Source organism: Phacochoerus africanus, chromosome 4 (assembly GCF_016906955.1).
Source record: "Phacochoerus africanus isolate WHEZ1 chromosome 4, ROS_Pafr_v1, whole genome shotgun sequence".
Lineage (NCBI taxonomy): Eukaryota > Metazoa > Chordata > Mammalia > Artiodactyla > Suidae > Phacochoerus > Phacochoerus africanus.
The window spans coordinates 31,210,988-31,238,340 of record NC_062547.1 but is presented as its reverse complement, the minus strand read 5'-3'; the positions used below and the strand labels follow the sequence as shown (position 1 = coordinate 31,238,340).

At 38.6% G+C, this 27,353-nt stretch overlaps 1 protein-coding gene across 1 annotated transcript in view; it reads right to left on the bottom strand.

The window, feature by feature from the left end:
• DCDC1 (doublecortin domain containing 1) overlaps positions 1-27,353 on the bottom strand; it is a 393,003-nt gene that overhangs the window by 42,891 nt on the left and 322,759 nt on the right. Inside the window, 8 exon segments of the mRNA XM_047776089.1 lie at positions 1,668-1,838; positions 4,295-4,388; positions 11,477-11,677; positions 12,786-12,944; positions 17,533-17,686; positions 19,742-19,877; positions 22,070-22,169; positions 25,420-25,521. Of these exon segments, the coding sequence (XP_047632045.1) occupies positions 1,668-1,838; positions 4,295-4,388; positions 11,477-11,677; positions 12,786-12,944; positions 17,533-17,686; positions 19,742-19,877; positions 22,070-22,169; positions 25,420-25,521 (1,117 nt within the window).

The following is a 27,353-nucleotide window of genomic DNA, read 5'->3' as shown; positions in this document are numbered from 1 at the left end:
AAATTGGGGAGTTTTATTCTTATCTAACAGATAAGGACTTTTCTATCATAACTATATCATACCTAAAATTAATAATAATAATAATACCCTCATATGATCACATATTCAGTTAGTATTCACAGCTCCACAATTCTCTCACTCACAACTTATTTGAAACAGGATCAAAATAAAGTCAATATATTGTTTTTCGGGTAACATTGATTTTATTAAAGAATTTGTGCAAAGATGGAAGAGAAGATTATATCCTATACCACAAACCCATTTTAATTAAAATCTCTTTTAGATGCTGCTTTTCTCCTCCAAAAGTCTTCAGTTGCCAGCCACCTCTTCTCCAGTCAGCTGCCCCACCTCCTCCACCTCCTTGCTGACTCTAAATTCTTCCTCATTCATCTTTTTAATGTTTTTTCACCGTTGTAGTATATATATCAGAACTTTATTCCTTTTTAAAGCTAACTAATATTCCATTGTCTGGATAGACCACATTTTGCTTATCTGTTCTTCAGCTGATGGACAATGGGTTGTTCTACTAGTTGGCTGTTATGAATAATACTGTTATGAACATTTATGAACAAGTTTTGGTGTGCACACTGTAAATTCTATGTAAGAGTTAGTTATTATTATCACCTTCTGTGTCCTTGGGTAAGTCACTTAAGCACTCTGCACTTCGGTTTTTCATCTTTTAAAATAGAGTTGATGCGGGTAATAAAAAGAATCTACCTCCCAGGACAGTTGTGAAGGTCAATACATTATAACTAGTTTATATGTCTCTTAAGTCTCTTTGAATCTTCATGTTCCTCATTTCTCTTTCTCTTTTTTGGTGATTATTTGCTGTGTATTTTCTTCAGTTAGATTTTGGGGGGCAAGAACACTGTCTAAGTAGTACAGTGTATTTCTATCAAGGGGCAACTGTTGTGTCTCTTTTTATAATGTTAGTAGCATAGTTGAATCCAGAGATATCCAAAATGGTATGATGCATTGGACATCTCGTATTCACTAGAGCCAGGGAACGATGAGTGAAGAAGCAGCAGCAGTTTAGAGACGTCTGAGGAGTAAAGGGGGTCTTGTAATGTACACCATGAGATTTCAATTTTCTGTAGGCCAATGGTTATCAACAACAGTGAGGTGCCTTGATCCGCTGACCCACAAATATCTCATGTATCTGTAAAGTATAGTGCAAGTAATTCCTTACTGATGAAAAATCAAAGGACCAAAGTTGAGAAATTATTTCCTTTAAAATCAGAATGTATTCATACCTGTACTTGGTACACTGTAATATAAAGCCACTTACAACCATGGGCATTTTAATACGTTTTCTGGAGAGGAGTGACAGCAAGTGTGGCAGGCGCACCTGTGGGAGTGAAGTCTGTGTGATTATCCTCCTTCATGGGTATTCTGATGAGCCCATGATAAACCAAAGATGGTGCTGGCAATAGCGAGCCATTGAAACACTCTAAACAGAGGGTAATATCAATATTCTTTTATTCTTTCCTAACCAGAATCACAGAGCCCAAGTGATTTCACCTACAAGTCTTTGTTTAATCTGTGTGAACTTAAGATTTTCTAGAAAAAATTTCTTGCTTTATTAAACTAACCCATTCTCTCCATCCACCCACCCCCACCTACCCCCACAGCCCATGTTTTGTCCTCAGTAGGAAGGAACCACTTACTGGTTGATCAATGTTTTCTTCTTTAATCACAGACGATGTACAAATACCAGCATAATTTACTGCTGTGATTTCCTTATCCAGTGCAGTGCTATGAAAGGCCATAAAAGCTTTCTTATTTTTCAGGTAATTCCACTTTTGATTAGAAGTCCCATTGTCATATGGTTTATATTTCTGAAAAAAAAAAAGAGACAAAATATGGAGTCAAATAGGAGAGTTTATGATTTGGTTATAGCAGTCATTGTTTTCATTGCATAAACTTAGAAAGTACAGAAAATTACTCCTAAACTCTACTATATAGTAATAACTACTATTAATATTTAATATATAAAAATATTTTATATATGTTCCTTCTTTAATTTATGGAAGTAGAATCACAGAATACATACACTCTGGTAACTGCATTAGTTTTTTCAAAGGATATATATATTTGATCTTAGAGTATTTTATTTTACCAATCTGTAGTAGTTAAATATGTAGATTATTTCTCAAATTTCCCTCACTATAAGCAAAAGAGCAATGAACAATCATATAAATACATCTTTGTGTAAATCCATGACTTTTTTAGAACCAACTCTTCAAGCAGAATTGCTAATAAAGGAAATGGATGATTTTTTAAAATTATGATGTATCATATAAAGCTTTAGAATATCAAATGCTTTCTAGAAATGTCATTCTAGTTTACACTTCCACCAGTATTATATGCAATGGCCTCTTTTCCCCACACTCTTGCCAAAACATAATCAATTTAACAAATAAAAAGTAGTACCTTGTTGATATTTTAATTTACATCTCACTGGTTATCAAGAAGTTTTTTTTAAAAAAATATGAGTACACTCTATCTTATATGCATTAGAAATAGCATATTTATTCTGATTATAAAACTTGGTTCCAGCATAAGTTTAAAAGTGAGTGATTTCAATTTTAGAGAATTGAAACCAGTAGATTGGTTCCAACTAAACATATCATGACACCTCAAGGAACTTTATAATGAATAATACTTACTTTACCAAGGAGAGATTGATAGTAAAGAGGAAAATAAATGAGTCCTAAGAATTGATTTAATAGGTCAGACAATAGAGCATCCCTCAGAGGTATGCAAAACAAAGACTATATTTCAAGGAACAGGGAGGGGGTCTAGTAACATTAACCTAACATGCCTCATTTTTATTATTTTACATGAACTTTAATATTTTCTCACGACTGATTGCTTCAAGAAAAAAAAATGAAACACCAAGTAAAGAAAAAACATCTTGGAAAGTAATATAAATTACCTTAGGATCAAACTCATTTCTTATAAAATGGGAAGCTTAGAGGAAAATATCCATATCTATAATTTAATGAAACTGATGAAGGTACTAAATTTGTATCTGCATGAGGTTTTATCTCACTGTGGTCTGTGCCAAAGAGGCATCTGACAGGGAAAAAAATGTGATGTTATATATACTGTGTCTCCTAGAATAAAATTTTAGTCCATATTTATCATCAAGATAGAAGACTTAATTAAGCTTTGATAGTTGTCCAGATTGCTATATCTCAATTTTGGATTCAGGACCTACAAAACAAGTTGCCTCACTGCTATTAAAAAATAGAATAAAACAAATGTTATTTGGAGATAATATGTTCTGTTCAACAAAAATACGGCAAATACAGTGCAGGATACAGAAAAGTAAATGCAGAGCAGGGACACTCCTAAACTTTCTACCTAAATATACATATCCATCTAGGAGTGTCTTGGTAAGTGAGGGTGACAGACAAACATGGAAAAAGAACAACTCCATAGGTCTTTACCTGAAATTCAAATGAAGTCAGACTTCTCTGGAGTCTCCAAAAATTGTTTGGTTGCTATCAACATTTGCAAAAGTATGTTGAAAGTGTATTTCAAATGAGTGTCTTTGTAGAGTTAACACTGATGAGATTTTTTTGACAGTCTTTCTTTCTTTCTTTCTTTCTTTTTTGTCTTTTTGCCATTTCTTGGGCCGCTCCGCGGCATATGGAGGTTCCCAGGCTAGGGGTTGAATTGGAGCTGTAGCCACCAGCCTACGCCAGAGCCACAGCAACGCGGGATCCAAGCCGCATCTGCAACCTACACCACAGCTCACGGCAATGCCGGATCGTTAACCCACTGACCAAGGGCAGGGACCGAACCCGCAACCTCATGGTTCCTAGTCGGATTCGTTAACCACTGCGCCACAATGGGAACTCCCTCTTTGACAGTTTTTCTAACCAGTTGCCAGGTGAGAAGGGACTTGCTTATGTCCCAAAATCACTGAACTTAAAATGTGTGCATCTAACAACCGTTCACCTGACTGCATCCACCACTGAGACTGTACGAATGCTACTGGGATAATTTCTCATGCTCGCCATGAGATTTGATTTAAGGAACTAGCATAGCTCCTGACATGCAGCAAGCCCACAATCACCATCTGCTTGATTAAACTAAATTAAGAGCTACATGAACATGTTCAATTTGAAATCTAGGCACACTACTGTAAATATTTTAACAATGGCATTCAAGATGGGTTTCTATGACAGCCATTTTCTTTCTCCACAACAAGGAGGCATGGAGCTTTTCTTAAATTTAACTAAATAAAGGGCCCTAATTACTCTGTAGCCTATATATATCTTACCTGAGCAATAACTGGATAGCCACAGGCATCATCTCTAGCCCTGGTCATAGACACAGCCAGCACAAGATCTGGGTTGCTCACCAGGTGAAAGGTCCTTGGGAAAAGAAGATTAGGCACATTACAAAGCAGCATGAACTGTTTAGAGCTCCCTCTGGGCCACTTATCAGTGTGTTGCCTCCTGGCTCCAAGCATGCTCTACGATACTGGATGTGAAATCCATTAGGCATTTCTGCCCCACAGATGGCACGAGGTTAAGCGTTCTCATGTGAGAGCACCAGAATACTGAAGGAGAAAAGGGTTATCCTGCTCTTTTTGGCTGCTGCATGGGGTCAGTGTCTGGGAGTGAGGATATCCAGTGAGGCTCTGCCCCAACCAGGTGCCCTGAATGCATGGTCCCTTAACACCGTCATAGCCCTGGCCTGGTGCTCATCTGCTTGTGGCCCTCCCAACAGGGACACCATGTGCCCCAGGCCTTCTGCTGGACCAGAGACCCCATTCCCTTTGTGTTTCCATATGCTTAGCAACAGCTCCACACATATTCCAGAGGGAAGCTTCCTGCTTGCCCAGCCACCACACTCCAGATTCGGCCAGGCATACCAACAAACAGTGGACAGCACCCATACTTTTTCCAATGAGGTCTGAACGCCAGCCTCAGGGAGGAGTCCAATTCCAAGTTTGTGCTCAACTCCTGCAACCCTAGAGTACCATATAGAGGCTTTTTAAAAAATCTGATAGTTACTCATTTATCATAGTGTAATAATTATTTATGTTAAATAAATAATTTATTAATATTGTGGCTCAGAGGGTTAAGAACCAGACTCGTACCAGTGAAGATGCGAGTTCGATCCCTGGCCTTGCTCAGTATGTTAAAGGATCCAGTGCTAGCTGAGGTGTAGGTTGTAGACACAGCTCAGATTTGGCCTTGATGTGGCTGTGGCATAGGGCAGCAGCTATAGCTACGATTCAACCCCTAGCCTGGGAACCTCCATGTGCCACTGCTGTGGCCCTAAAAAGACCACCCCCCCCCCAAAAAAAAATCCCTGCTTAAATGACTGAGTTTTCTGTCTCCAGACTGTACCCATAGTGATGTACATGCTCCTCACATGTTCTGCTCTTATGAGAGGTAATGTGGCAGAATGATTTAAGAGCATGGATTCTGGGAGTTCCTGTTCTGGCTCAGTGGTTAACAAATCTGAGGACGCAAGTTCAATCCCTGGGTTCAATCAGTGGGTTAAGGATCCTGCATTGCAGGGAGCTGTGGTGCAGGTCACAGAGGCAACACAGATCCTGCCTTGCTGTGGCTGTGGCATAGGCTGGCAGCTGTAGCTCAGATTGGACCCCTAGCCTGGGAATCTCCATGTGTCATGGGTATGGCCCTAAAAAAAAAAAAAAAAAAAAAAAAACCATGGATTCTGGAGTCACAATGCCTGAGTTTGAGTTTAAATCTTGAGTATACCTCTCAGCAGCTGTATGGTTTCGCTTAACAACTCTGTGCCTCAGTTTCATTATCTGTAAAATAGGATAATAGTGCATATACCTCACAGGACTCTTGTCCTGGGAATTTAATGAGTTAATGCATAGAATATGCATTTAATGTTGTCTGGCACGCGGCACTTAGTATGAGCAACTATTATCCATGGTTGTGATTTTTTTCTAAATAGCTTTCCCTCAAATTCTTCTTTTCTAAATGAATATTCCCTAAAAGTCCAAGATATATGTTGACTATTTTAAAGTTATTTTATATTGGAGCTAAAATAAAGCCCCCTTGATTTTATTTGACAAAAAAAAAAAAAGGAAAGAAAATTACCAAGCTAAAACCCTCAAATTCTTTACCTTGGATCATTTAAAAGCAAAAAATTTTAGCCAAACATTCAAGGATATTGCCTACATAGAAAAAAACAGTTCTTTATGTCTGTCAACATAGTTACATTACAGACCAGCAGTGGCATTCCTGCTGTGGAAAATATAATTTGTCCTGAATATAAAATTTAATGATGTGGGAGTAGAGGAAAGGGAAGAAAGTTGGGGTGGGGAGATATGTTATAAAAGTAATATATTTTTTCTTTCAAGTCTTAAAAAATTCTAGATATCGAATTTAAATCTCTAAACATAAAATATCCTCACTATAAATAATTTACAAAGTACTGGAAACTATAGAAAAAATTAAAACAATTTGAAACATCATTTATAGTCCTACAAGACAATCACTATTAATCTTACAATGTGTTTCTTCCTTCTGTTGTTAGTTAATGAAGTATCATTTTAAATCCAAAGTGGGTATTCGACTCTATCAATGCCTTTATAGTATTTATCAAGACTGCACACAGCAAGAGTGCTGGTATCCTATATTGTTCATCTCCATAGTCTCAGCCTGTGCAGAGTTTGCCTCTTGCATTTTTATTGGCATGCGATAGAATCAAACAAATGAGTGAACGTTTATTTCCTGCAAGGACTTACTGAGTTGCCTAGATTAGTTACCTAGCTTTCTCTATGCCTAGAATAGATGCAGCAACCTTTTCCGTGCTTCAGTGCCATGCTTAGCCATTACAATGTTGGTTTTTCTTTTCCTTTTTGGACATTCGACTGGCACTTGCCCACAGCAGGAGTGTTTACATTCTACAGCAAGCTTGAGATTATTTAGACTTTTACATAAAACCCCCTATGTGCCCAACAGCTGTGTGGGAATTTACTCTGTGTCCGGCATGATAGTACAGCCTCATCTGCTAACCTACCCTATGAGTGCATACGAGTCACTTAATCCCTTGAGTATCAGTTTACCTATCTTTAGAATCAAGTGCATGACTAGAACGTTTTCAAGATCTCTTTTAGCTCAGAATTCTAAGGTACTATATTTTCCCTTTTATAATTTTGAGTCTTTTTGCAGGAGACTTTCACCCCTGAGTGTTCTTTCATATTTCTCTTTAGAGACCAAATGATGAATTCAAATTATGCCAGGGTTGAAAATGGGAGAAAGAAGCCAGATTATCTCAAAAGTTGACCTGGACCATTTTTCTGTGTGGCTGGAAACCAAGTAAGTGTGCCTTTGGCAATTTCCTACTGCTTGTCAGTGCCCGTGAGCTCATTTCTTGCACAACTATCCTAGTCTTTGTGCTATCAGCTAGGCCTTGTTCTCACAGTCATAATTTCCCTTAAGAGGTTTTGCTGATAATTGCTTAAGATATCAGATTTCCTAGTTATTTTCTATTTTAAATAGATGGCCAAAAATGAAAAAGTAATTCAAGACCCAAAGGACTGAATGAAAGGACTAATGGTAGAAAATTCTAGGCACAGTAACAGCCACTTGGTATCTCCCGTCAAGCTGGCAGTGAGCTACTTGCCTATGCTCTCTCAGTACAAATTCTGATTGGGCAGGTGCCTCAACAGATGATAACTTACTGTCTGCGGAAATATGAAAATCAAAAGACTATGGTTCACATGAACTCACAGACATAGAAAACAAACTTATGGTTACAAATAGGGAAAGAGGGGTGGGATTAGGAGTTTGAGGTGAATATATACACACTGCTATATATAGAATAAACAAGGAGGACCTACTGTATAGCACAGGGAACTATACGCAGTATCTTTTAATAACCTGTAATGGGAGAGAATGTATTTTATATATATATATATATATATATATGAATAACTTTGCTGTACACCTGAAATTGAGACAACATTGTAAATCAACTACATTTCAATAAAAATAAAAAAAAAACAGAGAAGAGATATAATGTACAACACCATAAACATAATACTGCTATATGTTATGTACAAAAGTTAAGAGTTTTCATCACAAGAAAAAAGTCCAAAGAGTTTTCATCACAAGAAAAATAATTTTTGCCTACTTCTTTAATCTTGTATCTATATGAAATGACAGATATTCACTAAACTTATTATGGTAATCACTTTGTGATGTATGTAAATCAAAACATCATGCCATATGACTACAACATACAGAGCTATATGTCAACTCTATTTCAATGAAACTGGGGGGGAAGACTGTGGTTCACATAAATGGAATTTTCTCAAGTTTTCTGCTATATAATGCAATCTAAGTTTATCCAGGCCTCAGCAGCTTATCAGAACAAATGGATTTCAAATGTGGAAGCTCAAAATTACTGTCTCTATGCAGACACATTTCTGCCATGGGACATATATTCCTCTGAATCATGCCCACACCTAACTATCAAGACTTCTGCAAAATCTCTCCTGCCTAAATGTCTGTGGGAGTCCCTAGATGGTGACCCATGTATTCATGAGCAAATCCTGTCCCACTACCGTTCCCCTCATAGCTCCATCTCTTCTCTCTAGACTCCATGATTCCTGACCAGGGATCCATCAATACTACCATCTCCCTCCCACCATCCCTCTCCTGCCATGTCCCAGGGCTTGACATGACGAGGCCCCAAGATGACAAAGATGCAAAGTGTTCTGGAAAATGGAACGAAATTGGAAGAGACCATCTTCTTTTATGTTACATGTGGTTAGATTTTCCAAATCAGTGCTAGAGTACATAAAGTTTTAGGCAAGCTTTTCTTTCTGTTTTTACTTAAACAGCTTTCCCCTCCTCCTGATTTCCCCATAGCACACAGGAGGAAAACCAAAACCAGTGACAAACACTAAGCAGGACTCAGAATTTGCCCTCTCTTCCACTGACCAATTGTTTCTAAGTTAAACTCATCAAGCTTGGCTTTCTCCTGTGTTGGGGTGACTTCTCTCATTCTCCATGTGTGTCCAGCCCAGATCTTCAGCCATGCTCAAATTCCAACTTAAGCTCAAGTGGGACCTCTACTATAATACAGAAAGCCAAGGCAGTAAGAAACATTCTAAATTCCAGAAACTTAGAGATGGGGTAGTAATAGTTTCACGGGGCAGGGCAGAGATTTTTTAATCTGTTGGGTTCCTTGCTAAGCACCAACACCTAAAACACTGCCCTTAATAATCCCTGTGCCGCTGAATGAATGAATTCTGGTCCCATACAGCAAACCATTCTCAGGGACAAAAGCCTGCTTCTTAGCTCTTCATGGCAAAGACAGCTCAGCTAGGATGAATAGAGTGAAAGAACACACTCACCAGGTCTGTCTACACACTGGCTTTTCAGCCTTCTCCTAAACAAGGGTGCATGTGTTCCTTGCTGGCGGCTCTGCTATCTCATTGAGCAGAGGACGGCTAGCTCCTTTCCGGTCCACGCTGGGCCTGTTGCTGCCCCCTGCTGAGGCTTATACCATCTCTCTCAAAGCAGCCATCTCCTAAGTCTTTTACATCACATACCCTTTGAGACACCAATGGAAACCACAGCTCTTTCTCAGAAAACAAAACAAAACAAAACAAAGCAGATACCCAAACAACACACTTCCTGTAGATTTCAACAGACTAACGTGGGTCTAGAGCCCCATTTCATAGTCCTAACGGTAGAATTCAAAGCAGATCAAAAAAGCCAAGGAGTTTTTTTTCTCTCTTGTTAAAGAAATGTACATGCATGCCCCAAACCAGAGAGAACTGTTTAAGAAACCACCATGGACCCACACTTATCAATGTTCTGCCATTCCTGTTTCATATTCCACTTTAAAAATGTTTGCTTTAGTAGAATATTTTAAAGCAAATCTGAGATACTTCTTATTTTCCTGTAAATACTACAATATACATCCAAGTGATCAGGATTTATTTTTTTATTTTTTATTTTTTTGTTTTTAGGGGCACAGGTGCAGCAATGGAAGTTTCCAGGCTGGGTTGAATCAGAGCTGCAGCTGGCAGCCTAGGCCACAGCCACAGCAACGCGGGATTTGAGCCATGTCTGCAACCCACACCACAGCTCACAGCAATGCTGGATCCTTGACCCACTGAGTGAGGCCAAGGATCAAACCCACATCTTCATGGATACTAGTTGGATTCATTTCCACTGTACCACAAAGGGAACTCCTGTGGGACACTTCTTTTTAACATAACCATTAAATCATTATGACAACTCAACAAAATTAGCAAGACTTCCTTCATTATCATCTAGTATCAGACTACTTTAAATTTCCTCTGAATGTCTCAGTAATAACCTTTTTGACAGTGGTGGGCTTGAATCTAGATCCAGAAAGGGCCAGCCATTGCACTGGGTTGATACACTTAAGGTAAGAACCAATTTGATTCCATCGTGTGAATAGAGCTCACATCAGTTGGTTATACGATGGAAGCAGGGAAGGGAGGGAAGGCATGCATGCGGGGAGAGGCACGAGATGGAGTTAGGAAAAGTACTGCAAACTTTTTTAAATGAGACTTTTTAAAATTCTCACTTGATCCCTTCAAATCATATATATGTATATATTTTTTTTTTTTAAGGTCTTTTCTAGGGCAGCACCTGTGGCATATGGAGGTTCCCAGACTAGGGGTCTAATAAGGAGCTGTAGCTGCCGGCCTATGCCAGAGCCACAGCAACACGGAATCCAAGCTGTGTCTGCGACCTATACCACAGCTTACGGCAACACCGGATCCTTAACCCACTGAGTGAAGCCAGGGATCAAACCCGCAACCTCATGTTTCCTACTTGGATTTGCTAACCACTGCCACGACAGGAATTCCAAAATCATAAAATTTAATTAGATGAGAACTTGGTTTTCTCTTGACCTCAGTGACCCATTAAAACCATGAACCCACTTGGTCAGATTTCATGTTTCTTATCTGAACCCACAGTAGATGAGTTGTGTGTAGACTACTGAGCATTTACATTTGATTTCACTTGCTTTCTCTTCCTTGAGTAGGATAAAAAATTATTGGCTATGTTAAATAGAAAATCCAGGAGTTCCCGTTGTGGATCAGCAATAATGAACCCGACTGGTATCCGTGAGGACTCGAGTTCAATCTCTGGCCTTGCTCAGTGGGTTAAAGATCCGGCGATACTGTGAGCTGTGGTGTAGATCACAGATGCAGCTCAGATCCTTCATTTCTGTGGCTGTGGCATAGGCCGGCAGCTGTAGTTCCAATTAGACCCCTAGCCTGGGAACTTCCATATGCTGCACCTATGGCTCTAAAAAGCAAGCAAGCAAGCAAGCAAGAAAGAAAGAAAGAAAGAAAGAAGAAAACAAAATCCCTCGTCCTCTAATATACCCCTTCCTGCTCTGTGGAGATCATGCTGGATCTCCTAGGCTCCCGTTCACCTTTTGATATATTATTGCCCAAATATAAGGGGTTTACCTGCTGTCTTCCTCATGCAACCAGCGTTGATGACTATCATCTGCTTTTTTATCCACCAAAACCACCTCCGTGCCTGAATGCGGGTTGGGGCTTTGCACCCCCAAGACTAGCTGAGGAGCAGTGCAGCTTATAATTTGCCCATCTCTGTACTCAAACTGCTGGCGGCGAAGTTTCTGCACTTTGCTCTGTTTGGGAGAATGGCTGAGATAAAGAAAATCCCATTAACAGCAGAAAAATGTCCTGTGTACTGATGCTCTGGAGATTGCAAGTTCTGTTGGCAAGAGACCCGCCGTGAACCAAATTCACTTATAATGAGGAAGCATTATCATCAGGACAGCAGCAATGTTATTTGCTTTGCACTGTCAAGCTAATGTAAAAAGTAGAATTCTGAGCTTATTTTGTAATAGGAATAAATGTTTACCTAAGAGAATATAAGAAATCCATCAGCAAAGAAAAAATTCATTTGAGATAATTTAGTTAAAGGGAAAAAGTGGTAGGAGGCAGAACAGGGCATACAGAATCAGAACGGAAGAAATAAAGGAATTCTGTTCAAATAATGATAATTTCTGTCCTCTATCTACAGAATCCCTGGCAAATAGAACCCCATTCTCCAAGTTTTTCAACCTTTGCTAACAACTCAATATCATGAACCAAAATTCTAAACATTAATAAGTTAAGGAATCTCTTAAATATCTCTTAAGTCATTAAGCAGACTTATTAAAACTATTAAATGTCACAATGCATTAGCAATTAATTTATAGACATCTATTAAGCCCCTACTATGTGCACGAACTAATGCTAAGTGTTGAAGGGGCAAAACTGTTTAATTCATATAAATTGCTGTCATGTTAAGTAAATGTATAAAGCTAATGGAATACAAACTACTGTAGATTCCTGTCATTTCGTTGAACATTTACTAGAAAAAAAAATGAAAAAGGAAGAAACTGCATTTTACTAAGTTCTTAAAGACATCAGGGCATCTTATATGCATATTTATAAGTACATTCACGCATTCATTCAACAAACACACAGGCTCTGTTCTAAGTCCTCAGGAGGCAAAGACAAATAAGCTTACTTTTTAACAGAAAAGACACCAGTGAACAAGAAATTACTTTATATAGCTAATGTGAGAAGGATCTTCCCACCTGTACCTATAAATACTTCGGTCAAAAATAGAAGAAACACAAAAATGTGTTGATGTAAACGGTAACCAGCAGTAACGTAAATCCTCAGGAATATTTCTGCCCCAAAGTGAGTGAATCTAAGACCAGGCAGAAATCTTTAACAGAAATTCCTTGTAACTTTTTACCTGTATTTATTCTCTGGTTCCATGTTTTCAAAGAGCTCTTCTTCCGTTTTCTTTGGAAGGCTGTCATCCTCATCAAAGTTATGAGAAGTTTCCTGCCAGGCATACCTGAGAAGTGTGTGACAAGCCTTCATTTGGAGATGGGCTCTTGCATGTGAATCTCTGCCAAGGTTCAAAAGCAAACACAAGTCTAAGAATTCTAGTTTATGCTCATGGAATTTTCTCTGAGGTGTAGTCTGATCATACCTTGAAGGATTTCAGTGAATCTGGAAGTCATATTTCCGTAACGATGCCTAATACTGCAAATTCACATCCTACTAATACATAATTTAGATTTTTTAATATAAGGCTGCAAGTAAAATTCCTCAATCATATAATAAACAGCATTCATCTTTGTTATATTTACTCAAGACAAAAATGGGGCCATGTATTATATTTTTAAAAAATTGTAAGATTAGACTACTCATTAGTTTTAGAAATTCATAACAAATATGTAATGAGACTCTTGCCTACTCCATAAATGTGTCATAATTCTGTCTGGAAAAGACAGCCTGGGTTTCATAAAAATTTACTCATTAGACAATGTTAAGGAATTCTAATTAACTTTTCCTCTCAATAGAAAAATCTAGAGAGACTCAAATAGCACCAGCACAAACATGTCACATTTTTATAGACAATTATATACAAAACTACTTAATAGTCATAGTTTAAATAACAGAGTCAACTTTCTGGCTCCCTATTAAGATGAAATCGGAAGCATAGCCACTATGCAGACCTGAATATACTAAGTTCTTAGACACTGTTTAGGGTACATTTGCTTCCGTGGGATTATGACACAATATGAAGACTGCTCTGCTGAAGGCAGGAAAAATATACAGGCAAAGTAGCAAGCATACTTCAGCACTCTAGATATTCGTATGAGTAAATAAAGTTCTCCAGGGGAGGCTGTGGTCACCAAGGTGTTTGTGGTAATCTGATGTAACTGCAAGCAATATCAAATTACCCAAATCTTCAGGGACAATTCCTGTGTTAGCAGAGCAGACCATACACTTTTCAAATGTAACAAAAGTACTACATGTGGATATGAAATTGGTGGGTAACAACTGCCTTATTTAGAACTGCAGTACCAGTAACTTCTCAGGTCAAAAATCGCATTCACAGTTAAAGAGACAACAGTGCCATCTTGTGTTGAAAATAAATAACACAGCTTTCCCATCTTGTGTTGAAAATAAATAACACAGCTTTTCTTTGAGGAAAACCAAAAAAAAAAAAAGTCACTCCTAGTTTTATCGCATTCAGCAAGGTATTAACAAGATTCATCTTCCAAGTCCAGATGTTTAATCTTCTAAGTTGGGATATCTATACGCTCTTCGGCTTCCAAGCAAATGAAGTACAGTCAAGTCAATTTTAGAATAGCCATTCAAAACTACATCTGGCTTTATTAATACATTTCTGTCCATTCATTCATTCATGTATTAGTCATTACTTAGTCATTCATTCCTTTAGCTAACATTTCTCAAACATCTACTATATTATAGGCACAGAGTTTAATATTGGGGATAAAGTGATGAACAAAACAGATAAGTTCTCGGGATTCATGGAATTTACATTCTAGTGAGAAGAAGAGAGATAATAGGCAGGTGAATGAATAAATAAATGAGGCAAGTGTCACAAGTGAATAAAACAGGAAATTGTGGTAGAAATTGGGTGGGATGCGGTAAGATCTACTTTAGCAGTGGAGTCAGGGAAGGCTCCTCTGAGAGATGCTGCTTGAGACTTGAAATGGGGAGGAGCCTCATGGGAAGGGGTCAGCCATGTGATAATCAAGAGGGAGAGCACTCCAGGCAGAGAAAAGAGCAAATGGAAAGGCTCTGAGGCAAGAATATGTGTGGCTCATTTGAGGAGTAGAAAGAAGCTGTTGTGACAGGAATGTACTGAGTAGGAAAAAGCAGCCCAAGACGAGGCTTAAGAGGAGGGTAGGGCCTGCCTATAAGGCAGAAAAAATGAGAGAGTTCTCCTTAAGTTCCATGCTCTGAAAGCCCTTTCTTCCACAAAGCATCAATGCAGAGGTAAGCGTGCCTATCATTTCTTTTGCTTTTTGCTTATCGTTTTTACTAGATATCTTTACACAGAACCCAGCGATCAAAAGGGTTCCTTCCAGAGATTTATGGTCTAACCTCTCGCTTAGGATGTCTCTCCTCAAATCATTCCATTTCTCAAATAAGTGAAAAGAAATGTATGTAAGAAAGTCTGGGGAAAAATTCTGTTACTTTCTCATGTAAGGTGACACAGGTTCAAGTCATCAGAAATGGTTCAAAGAATTAGGTGAAAATTAGCCTAGAAAAGATACAACTCAGTGAATTAATGATGATGAATTTTGAATATTTTCAACAGATGAAATTATAGGATAGAGACATTCTAAATTATTATTTCAGCATTAAAATGGGCTTCCTTGTGGGACAGTGATCTCTCAGCTACTCAAGAGTATTCAAGAAGAGACAGGATCAAAAGAGCCTGCCTAGAATGTGCAGGAGATTCCTGCACTGCTTTTCTACATTTATTTATTTATTTATTTATTGTCTTTTTAGGGCCACACCAGCAGCATATGGAAGTTCCCAGGCTAGGGGTTGAATCGGAGCTACATCTGCCGGCCTACACTACAGCCGCTGTAAAGCCAGATCTGAGCCGCATTTGCAAACTACACCACAACTCATGGCAACTCCAGATCCTTAACCCACTGAGTGAGGCCAGGCATTAAACCGTTTCCTCACAGATACTAGTCGGGTTGGTTACCGTTGAGTCACAATGGGAACTCCTGTTTGTTTTTTTAATTAAGGTAAAATTTACTATAACATTATATAAGTTACAAGTGTACAACATAACGATTTGATATGTGTATATGTTTCAAAATGATTGCCACAGTGTTTAACTAACATTCATTCTTGCAGATAATTACAAAATATTTTTCTTGTAATGGGGACTTTTAAAATCTGCTCTCTTACCAACTTTCAGATATGCAATGCAGTATTTTTTTTTTTTTTTGTCTTTTTGCTATTTCTTTGGGCCGCTCCCGTGGCATATGGAGGTTCCCAGGCTAGGGGTCGAATCAGAGCTGTAGCCACTGGCCTATGCCAGAGCCACAGCAACGCGGGATCCGAGCTGCGTCTGCAACCTACACCACAGCTCCCGGCAACGCCAGATCGTTAACCCACTGAGCAAGGGCAGGGACCGAACCTGCAACCTCATGGTTCCTAGTCGGATTCGTTAACCACTGCACCACGACGGGAACTCCCGCAATGCAGTATTATTAAGTATGGTCACCGTGATCCATCCAGCATTAAATATGTTCTGAGTGGACTCAACCACTTTTAGATCAAGGATTCCAGGCCTTGATGAAATCTATGAATCGGAGCAAAAGGAATATTTTTTCTCAAAGATGTTCTATTTTCTTACTTTCTGTTTATATGTTTTTTTCCCCAATAACTCAGAGGATAGATAATAATAACAAAAGGGGATATTAGGCAAGTTTGTGGTCAACTCCCCAACTATTGAGGAAGATACCATAGAGGTCAAATCACTCTCTCTGAAAAGGGTTTTCTGGTGCCTCTGCTAAGGTCAGGGTGTAGGACCAAAATGAGGAAGTTTGATTCCTAACATAAAAGTTAACATTCTTATAACTGAGGATGAAAACAGTTGTTTAAAACAGCTTGTAATGACATATATAAATTAATTTTCAATTATTGAAATGGTAATTGATCAGCTCTTTTGGGTTTCAAAATTTGGAAATCAATTCAGTGATTGTTCATTTACTCAGTAAATGATGATAAAGTCAGTTACCCTGGTCTTCACAGAACACATGTGACAGAGTTTTGCCCTGGTTGTTGGTGGTTGGTGAGGGAGGGGGAGGGGACTGATAAGGACACTGCTAGTACAATCATCATTACGATTGATTTCAATGATAAAGATCCTTCCACAGATGAGGACAGGGCAAGTCAAGACATTTCAGCTGGAAAGAAATGAATATGTGGCCCAGAGGCTTGTAGCAGGGAGTCAGTGGAGTACACCACGTTCAGGAGACAGCTTTTAGCTGTTGAGCTGAAGCCTGGAGTTCACGTGGCAGAAAGAAAAGTGTGGATCGGAGGTGGTGGGCATGGGGGTAAAAATGAGGGTTCATGACAGGCCTGCACCAGGGTTAAGAGGGCTTGGGATTCTAGACCACAAACTCTTTTCGGTCTGTAACAGGCAGCAATTGAAGAATGTTTTAAAAGGATTGTGTTTTAGAAAGATGATTGTCCATAGACAAAACTTAGAGGTGAATTGGAAGGAGGAGGTTATGGAGATAGAAACCAAGTTCAGACAGCTATGTCTGCAATCTGGGCTGATAACACAGGAAAATGCATTCAACTTGAACCTACATTAAGGCAGAAGCATAATTGTTCCTGATGTCCATGTTTACAAAAACAAAACATGATGAGTTCCTCAAATAAATGTCTCCAGTCCTAAAACTCTCATCTTTTAAAAATAGTAACATTACAACAAAATCACTGAAAGCAGATCTTTGTGATAGTTGAACATTGAAGCTCCAGCTCTGTCCTTTTGCCAAGAAACTAATTAAGTACTAGCTTTTCAACTGACATGAGCTTCACAAACTTGGCGTGGGTTCCCTGCATGGGCTCAGTCCTATTACTGAGCTAATGAGCTGAGTTCAAATACGAACCAGGTAGCTTTTCTGGCCACACTGATTACTTACGGAATTTCACTGGAAGCCTTTTCCGTTGTTAAAGCATTTTTTTGCATTTGCTTTTCCTCTGGTTCTATAATTTGCTTCTCTTCTCCAGGAACTGGTTTATGCACAGCAAGCTTGGCTCCTGCCACAATGTCACTTTGGACTTCTAAAACAAGAGCTGAGCAGAAATGTACAAATTGCAAGGACATATTAGTTATGATCTCAGAACACCAAGAATTTGAAAACATGTGTTAAAATAAAAATTCAGGAAATTTCCAGCTATTTGATCTAAGAGAATACATGTTAAGTGAAACTGGTAATTGCTCTTTAAATTAATAAACTGGATTTTGCTTAATTTAATTTTTGTAGATTCTTTCCTCAAGATATTCTCAGTCAAAAGTGCTAAAAATAGGTCTTTCCAAAAATAAGTTAGTTCTTATAAATTCTAACTATTTGAATGTGTTACGATATTTAAATGTATGTCTCTGGATCATGCTCTGGGATCCAAGACTCCTCAGTGAAAGTTCTCAATGCCTTAAAAATACAAAAGCTGAATGTACAGTGTTCAATATATGCAATAAGATAACGTTTTAAATTATATTAATGATTTTTCTTTTTTGCCTTCCTATGTATAGGACGTTTGTCCTGGTCCTGGGATGGCCTTAAGGGAAGGGAGAAGACCATGAGATGAGAAATGTTACAAAAGGAAAGCACAAGTACAAGTACAGTTTTGACATTCAAACATAAGACAATGGCCATGGAAGTCAGGATGACACGGTCAGGGTTTAGGATTTTTTTCGAAAGCCTTTAGCTTCCACTTATCAAAGGTATAACTTCACAGTTAACCTGGAGGAAACCTACTATTTCTGGGCCTGAGGGTAGGACACAGAAGAAGGCAGAAAACCAGCAGTGGGTGTCATGATTCTCCCTACCGGCTTTGCTGCAGGTATCTTAGCTACACCAAGGAAGCACTGAGGACATCGCCCATTGTTCAGGACACCTTGACTTCTTGAGCTGTTCTCAACACCCCAGTCTGTAGCATAGCCACATGAACCTGGATCTGGGGTGCCCCGGAAGTACATCCATGACCCAGGATTTACTCAGAGCCATGCCGAAGAGCTTTCTAGAAGTGGTTGCCAAGCAGCCCTCAAGAGCTTCTGTAGCAAGGATTTGCAGAGAAGGCTACCCAGCCACAACCAAGCTGCAGAAGGCTAGAGGGAGGAGAGGGGAGGCTGAGGCAGGCGGGCAGGAAGCATCAGCCACTCAAAGCAGTGTCTGGACCAAAACAATGGAACATTGCCACCCACCACAGACTTCAGTCAACAGGGCCCAGAAAGCAAGAAGTTCTGCACCCCAGGTTCTTTCCTTCCATTCTAGAGAAGAACTAAAGTAAGACCCTGGAAACCAGGACTCTGAAAGTCCTCCCCAAAGGGATTATATAAATTAATGGATGACATGAAATTTGAACATGACCGGACTTTTGAAGTTTTCTTTGCTAGAAGTACATGGGGTCCACAAAGAAGGCTCAATTTGTTAAAGACAAAATAAAGTATGTTTTCTTTGCACATCCAAAGTGCAATGTGAATGAAAATATGCAACTCTTTTAAATATAAAAATTAGTCTAAAGGGCTAAACAGCAAGATGCAGGGGTGAAATACGATCTGTTTGAACAAACTTGATATTTTTTATGGCCACACCCACAGCATATGGAAGTTCCCAGGCCGGTGATTAAATCCAAGCCACAGCTGTGACCTCTGCTACACCTGTAGCAATGCTGGATCCTTTAACCCACTGTGTAGGGCCTGGGATTGAACCCAGGCCCTGCACAGTGACCTGAGTGACCACAGTCAGATTCTTACCCCACTATGCCACAGCAGGAACTCCAAACTTGAATTTTTTCAAAAGCAACATCCAGAGTTCCCATTGTGGATCAGCAAGTTAAGAACCCAACATAGCGTCCATGAGGATGTGGGTTCAATCCCCAGCCTTGCTCAGTGGGTTTAGGGCCCAGCATTAATGCAAGCTGTTGCATAGGTCACTGATGTGGCTTGGATCTGGTGTTTCTATGGCTGTGGCATAGGCCTCCAGCCGCAGCTCCAATTTGACTCCTAGCCTGGAAACTTCCATATGCCTAAAAAGAAAAAAAGAAAAAAGAAAGAATAAAAAAGAAAAAAAGCACTATCATCATTTTATATTGGCTGTAAATACTAAGGTAAGTAATTCCAATTCTTACCCTCTATTTTATGTGTACTGCAGAAGGTATGAATTTTAGAAATATCTGATGCTAAGTTCCTCAGGAAGATTTGCTTCTTTTGCTGAGCAATGGACAAGTCAGGATTGATCCAATGTTCTCCACATGAAACATACACCTGCCAAAGAAATGAGTCCCTAATCTTGTATACAATTGCTCACAGCAACATTATTATAGCCCAAACTGGAAACAATCAAAACACCCTGTAATAAGTGGTTAAACAAAGTATCACAGGAGCTCCCACTCCCACATAATGGAATTGGCTGCATCTCTGCTGTGCTGGGATGCAGGTTTTCATCCCCAGCCGGACACAGTGGGTTAAAGGATCTGACGCTGCTGCAGCTGCAGCATAGGTTGCAACTGCAGCTCAGATCTGATCCCCAGCCTGGGAACACAATATGCCATGGGGAGGCCAAAAAAGAAAAAAAGTATATATATAGCACCATGGAATAATAGTGACAAAAAGGCACAAACGCCTGATAGGTACAACAGCTTTGATGGATCTCCAGGGTTTTATTCTAAAAAGAAGTACCTCTCCATCCTATTTTTGAAACTTTTTGTGAATCTGTAATTATTCCAAAATAAGAAGTTATCGAAAAAAAAACTTTTTTAAAAGAAGGAGAGAAAAGAAAGGAGGAAAGAAAGAAGGAAGGGAGGGCTTGAAAGAGGGAGGGTAAGTAGATATGAACCAAGGGTTTGTAAACTATGGCTGAGGCCAAGTCTTGCCCACTGACTGTTTTTATAAACAAAGTTTTACTGGGACACAGTTTTGCGCATTCATTTTCATGTTACTGGTGACTGCTTCTGTGCTACAAGGGCAGAGCTGATGTATCAACAGGTACCATATGGTCTCAATTATTAACCATCTGCCACTTTACAGAAAATTCTGACAACTCTTGGTATAAATGAACTTGTAATACATGCACCAAAATGTTAACATGGATATTTCTAGATGCTAAGATTACAGGTACATTTTCGTCTTCATTTTGCTTATATGTACTTCCTAAATGTCTTTAAATGATACATGTTTCTTTGAGGTGAGGGAAAAATAGAGGAATATGTTGTTAAAGACTTGGTAACAAGAAAAAGAAACTCAATGCTGCCTTTTTTGAGGCCACTCACGGATCATCACATACATGCTTTGTAGTGGACCTAGCAAAATCTTTGTCAGAATTGCCTTTGTTCTGAACAAGGTTCTTTTTCTCTCATGGATATACTTAATCATGCAACTCTTCATGTTCCTATCTTCATGTTAGTGGCTGAGGACAGTTGGCAGATTCACGTCTAGCAAATACGCTGGACCTTATCACAGTCATCCTGGCTCCATCCCATGCTCCTTTCACTCATACTCCCTTTGCCCTGGTGGTCTCATTAACTTATCTTTAAATTAAATTTATAGGAGTTCCCTTGTGGCTTAGTGGGTTAAAGATCTGCAGTGTCACTGCTATGGCTTGGGTCACTGCTTTGGTGCAGGTTCAATCCCTGGCCCAGGAACTTCTGTAGGCCACAGGCATAGACAAAAAATACATATATATATCTTTTTGTAATGTATGTTTTAATGCAATTTACCTTAAATTCTTTCTAAAATAACACTGTGAATAAGCACAGCAGCAAAAATGAAAATACTATAAACAAACAGACTTGTAGCGATCAAGTTAGAACTCAAACCAGGATCTACCAGGCTCCAAGAACAGAGACTCACTCTGCCACGCTGCTCCTGATACTGGTCATCAGTACTTGGGTTTAGGACTCTTTCAAGGAATTTTTATAGTCAAAGCCTGAATCAACTTTTGGTAATTTGTTGCAAGCTTGGTTCTCTGTTCAAAGAATTTCAGGCATCAATAGAGGTAGGTTTTCTTCTTAAGCTGATACCCCAACTTCTGTAAGTGGGAGAAAAGGCTGGGCTGCCTTCTCCAACCACCCAAATAGAGTGTGTGGAAAAACTAGAGATGATTTTTTCCCCTAATAATGTAAATTATCATTAAGAAATAGTTAAACAATTGCATTTTGAAGGCCTAAAAATGAATATAGAATCTATCTCCTTCAGAGTAAGATAGAAATCACAAGTGGCTAATAATTTAATTTAATGAGCATTAAATGAGTTCTATCATACACAACCCTGAAAATCATGCCTGACATATAGTAAGCTCTCAGCAATTAGCTATTCATATTACTTTCTGATGGTTGCTGAATTAGGATAATTCTGAGAAAAAATAAGTGGAAAAATGGTGCCTGAAGTCTTATATTTTAAAACATTTCTCTTTTAATAGTATCAACATATTAATTTTTCCAGTTTCTGCTTGTCTTTACCAGCTCATCTCTCTGAAGATCTTTTAAGTTGAAGATTTCCTTCCCCTTTTCATTGAACAATCTCCGAGCTGCAGAAGGTAAATTTAAAATTTCAGTGCACCTGTAATAAGAAACACAAAAATTGATCTTGCATATAGAAAGTTTCTGGCAGAGAAGGAAGGAAATAAAAGAACTCAAGGGCCTGGATCATTAATGACAACCAGCTCTGCAGGACCATGAGACAGTCAAGAGCTAGGTCCTGGAGCCCATCAGACCCCTTTGGAGTCTCATTTTCCCTCTATAAGTTGCAGGACTTGGGCAAATTATTTAAACTCCCTAAACCCAAATTTATTACCTTTTGGGTTTGCTGTGAAGATTAAAGGTTGATTTTTAAAATGTGCTTAGCACAGTGCCAAGCAAGATCAACAAATTAAATATATATATATATATATATATCATTATTGATTTTCCACTCCTCAATATGCCCCCTCACTTTCCCATTTGTGTGCCTTTTCGCTTGTTCTTCCTTCAACATAAAACACTTTCCTCAGTTTTTGCTATTGAAGTTCTACTCTTTGTCCAAAATTACATATATCACATCACCCAGCAGTTCCTCTTCTCTCTCCACCAGAAGTGATTTCCTACAGCCCTTTAATTCCCTTTCAGTTAGGAATTTTCCGCCAGGTTAAACATCATACAGTGGTATTTCCCACCAAAGAAGCACTGGGGCCAGTCCTGTGGATTTGAAATGAATGATACAGCTTCCCTGTTTCCTGGGGCCTCCCTCCCTCTTCAGTTAGGGAGAGAGACTGATCCGCAACTGAAGTATAAGATGAAGTAGTGGGTGCTGTCACAGGCACGTGGCCAGGGAGTGGTGAGAACACAGAGGAAAAGCAATGAATCCCTCCAGGGAAGCCTCAGCTAAGGAAGTGACATCTGGTTGGGTTTGATGAATAAAGAGGAGCTCATCAACTAAGGTTAGGACCTAGAAGTTTTATATGGCTGGAGGTGAGGTTATGGACAGGAGGTGGAGCCAGATGAAGCGCTAAAGAAGATGGGAACCAACTGCAAGCACTTAGGACGCCAGACTAATGAACTTGGCCATTATCCCATAAATATTAGGAAGTCATTACAGATATTATAGCCAGGGCATGGTGTTGTCAGATCTACTTTTTAGAAAGTTAACTGTCAGAAAAGTGGGAGATGGGCTGGAGGTGGAGAGGCTGGAGTCTATATAATCATCTTAGCATAGTGGTAAAGAGGTGGAATTGTGGGGAAGAGGAAGTAGAGCTAAATTGAGCAATGTGGTATTTCCTAAAGAACACTGTTCTTTATTAGAATGTCCTGCCTGTCTATAGGAGATGAATTAGAAGTGACTTTATGCTCATCAGGAAGACTCAGCTGTATGAAAAATATTTCTCAATTTTATTTCCTAGATGGCATAAAGCAATTGAGCAGATAATTAGGCCCTCCATTTTTATGAGAGGTCTTCAAGGAAATAAGCCAGTGGAAATTAAGTCTCTGCTTCTCCTGTCACAATTATGGAGGCTGCTGGGTCAGTGAGGATTGGGTCTCTCACCCACAGGAGCTGGTGGGGTGGGGGTGGGAGGGAACTGTAAGAGGATTGAACCCCAATCTCAAGATTTGCTTAATTCTCTTTGGATGCTGTCCAAAGACCCCATCAATTCCTGCTACTTTCTCCAAATCCAAGCATGACCCAAGGAGAGTTACCATCATAACCAGCTCCCACTCATTTTCCTGGGAGAATTTTGGACCATGGGAGTATCCAGTTTTAAAGCAAGTGGGAGAAAAGAGAGAATAGGAAATTGGTGTATTTTTCTTCCTTCCTTTTGGAAAGCCCTATTTTAATAATGCAGAATTCAGTTGGCCCCTGTAGGTAGGTTGGAGAGGATTGGGATAAACTATTTCCTCTGCATTGTATTCCTCTAACTAGTTCATGTGCCAGCCAACATCAATGGTGAAAGAAGAAAAGAACTCGCTCCTAAACCTAATAAGGAATGTGGACTCTGGAGTCAGGTTGCCTGGGTTCAAATTCTAGCTCTCTCATGTACTGGCTGTGTAACCTTGGGAAGTTACTTAACTTCTCTGAGCCTAATTTTCCCCACCAAGAAAAGACAGATATGGTAGTCCTTATCTCACAGAGCCATCTTATAGTTTGAATGTGTGAATGCCTGTAAAGCACTTGGGACATAAAAAGTCACAACACATTATTAAAATGGACCAAGTACTGCTAGTATTTCATGTCTCCCCTCTTAATTCTTGCAGCCTTTCTGAGAAGCTCATTTTACTGATGAGGAATCTGGGCCTGGAGATTAATCTCCTTGTCCAAGGTCACAATGCTAGTGAGTGTGAGAGCTGAAATTCAAACCTAAAACTCTCTGGGTTCTTTACTATATTGCAATATGGCCTCCTGAGAGGGCATCATCATAGAATAACAGGAAGGAAACTCAGGCTTAAATGCTGAGTGAGCAGTTCTGGAGTTTTTTCTTCCATGGGGCAAAGGTCTTAGAAATGAAGTCCTCTGACTGTCACAACAGAAGTTAGGACTGATAACCACGTGGCTTGGATTTACAGAGAACCTGGAAAAGGAGAGCCTTATCTCTGACTCCACTCTCTCAGGACTAGTTTTTTAACACCCCATGTTGTCTGCAACTTCAGATATCAACAAAAGTGGTCATCTGTTAATTTTTAATGGGGCTTGTTAGGCTGTTTGATCTCTCTTCATCTTTGTAGATGGAAGAATCAAAAACAACAACAAAAGATCCTCAAAGTCTAGAGTGAATTATTAAATTACTGAGGGTTAGGGTTAGGGTTAGGTTCCCTTAAATTCTATATTACTACCCCCTCATATTCAATAAGACATATTTTGCAAAAAAGTTTATACCAGGTGCTTTGCCTTTGAACAACTATCAAATTCTATGGGAATAATTCTTGTTTGGGTAGGAAAATATAGATCAAAAGAAAAATTACAATGTATTTCACAAATATGATTTGTTCAAGTGACATTTTAAGTTGATTTAAAGTAAATAACTAACCTGCCCTCAACTCAAACAAATACAAACCAAAGTGCTATAACATTGTGAAATATGTATGTTTTTAATGGGAATAATTTATATCTATAGAGTTGGTAGTTCAGAAGTTAGGGGAAATCACCAGACCTAAAAATTTGGGGGAAAAACATACTAATGAGCATTGGTATCACGTACTCATAGTTCACATATTTCACAGGTTAAAAACTCCAGAATCACTACATAACAATCATTTTCTTATGTAGGTACAAATGTATTTTGCATTACTTGTAATCATTCAGGCATTTGATTGGGATATACTTCTGTATTTGCGGTATTTACCTCTCCAAAAGTTGGTGAAATCCAGCCTGGTTTGTTTCTGTTTCAGAATATTTAGAAACATAAGCGTTTTTAACATTTCCTTTCCTTTCAGTGTCAACATTTCTGAAACAAATTGTTCAGGACTGATATGTCAGTATACATTGTCAATTATTATTCAGCTTATTTAAATATGTGAGAAAATCATGATTTACTCTTAAAAAATCTACCTTTCTTTTAAACATAGGGTTTCAAATACTGTCATAATTAAATATGAAATTTCACAAACATTTATACTTTGAGTAATTTACATAAGAAAATAAAATTTCAATATCTAAATCCTTTTTCAATAATGCTGAACACTCTGAGATGTGAATTTATCAACTTTGAAGAAAATGCAGATTATATTCATTTTGCCTTTGATGTTTTATTCATATTCTGTTCATAGTCATATGTTTATTCATATATTATTCAGATACTATTTTGGTTATCAATCCAAACCTAAAAAATGCTTTTAATGAAAAATTAATAATGGTAATCATAAAAAAGAATTTTCAAGTAAGAAAGTATTGTGTATTTTTAGAATCTCTATATTTTATTAAATGAAAGAAATAGTGTTAAAATACAGTTATTTATTCACTCCTTTGAAATGGTAATCAAGTATAGTTAATCATTAATTCATTTATTCATTCAATAAGCATTAATTTAGGGCCCTAAATTGTGGGTCCTGAATCATGTGGTGAATAAAGTAGCTTAATATTTGATTAACTAGGCCACACTGTTCCATGACCATACCATGGCAGACAGCACATATATGGATAGATAACACATCCCTGTTCTCTGTCTCACAGATGGAGACATAAGCAGATAATCACAGCAGAGATAATGGTGGAAGCTATCCTAGTGAAAAGCACATGGAGATCAGAGCAATGGCATACGGAGAAGATACAAGTAACTGTGGGTGGGAATGGGGATGGCAAGGTCAGAGCCAGCAACAGAAATAAAGTCCATAATCTTTCTCAAATGACCTCTATTAATAAAGCATATGGGAAGTGTTGGGAGTGGAGGGGGTTTAAGAGTGGAACTGGAGGGGGGTGGTTATTGATAGAGAGCTAGAGAAATAAGCAAAGACAAGTCATAAGGGGTCCTAAAAACTGTTTTAAGGAGCTTCAGTGACTCCAGGGATCATAAATTAATAATAAATAATATCTGTAGTATATGCTGAAATTATCTAACATATACAGTTTACTTTATAGCTCCATATCGAGCCTTTCCTCTTACAATTCCTTAAAATACCACTTATAAAATTGTGTTTAACTTAAGGTTCTGAGAAATGAAATTCACCTGAAATATAAGAAATCACAATGATCTTAATTTATATGGATTTGACAGCCATTATCAAGCAATAATGGGCAAGATCTCGTACTCTAAAGATATCATGATCAACTCGATAATGAACAAATGCTATTTGATCTTCCTTTCACTTTGTAGATGGAGGAACCACCACCAGCAACAGTCCCCTCAAAACTGCCTAGACTGAATTGTTAAATAATTAAAGGAGAGCATGCTACTAGAGCAGGATTTGGTTAAAGGGAATCTATGTTTCATCACTCTAGATTGATTTTGCTTGTAAAGACAGTAAACAGTCCAACCCTCTTTCTTTCTTATAAATAGGTTTTAGATTAATGCAAATACTGTACCTCTACAGGTCATTAGCATTTATTTCTTCTGGAATAGAGATACCTAGTATACATATATTAAAAGCAGCACAGTAGGGCTTCCACCTTGTACAACTCTGGGATTCTATTCACATAGAATACAACATGAACAGGGCCCGCTAGAGCCAGGCAACCCAAACATCTTGTAATCTTAGCCAAAACACTTCCTATTTAAATCTTCTGTTACCAGTACTGACATAATCCTCCAGGGGAGATGGGCTATTGATGATCTTGTAGAAA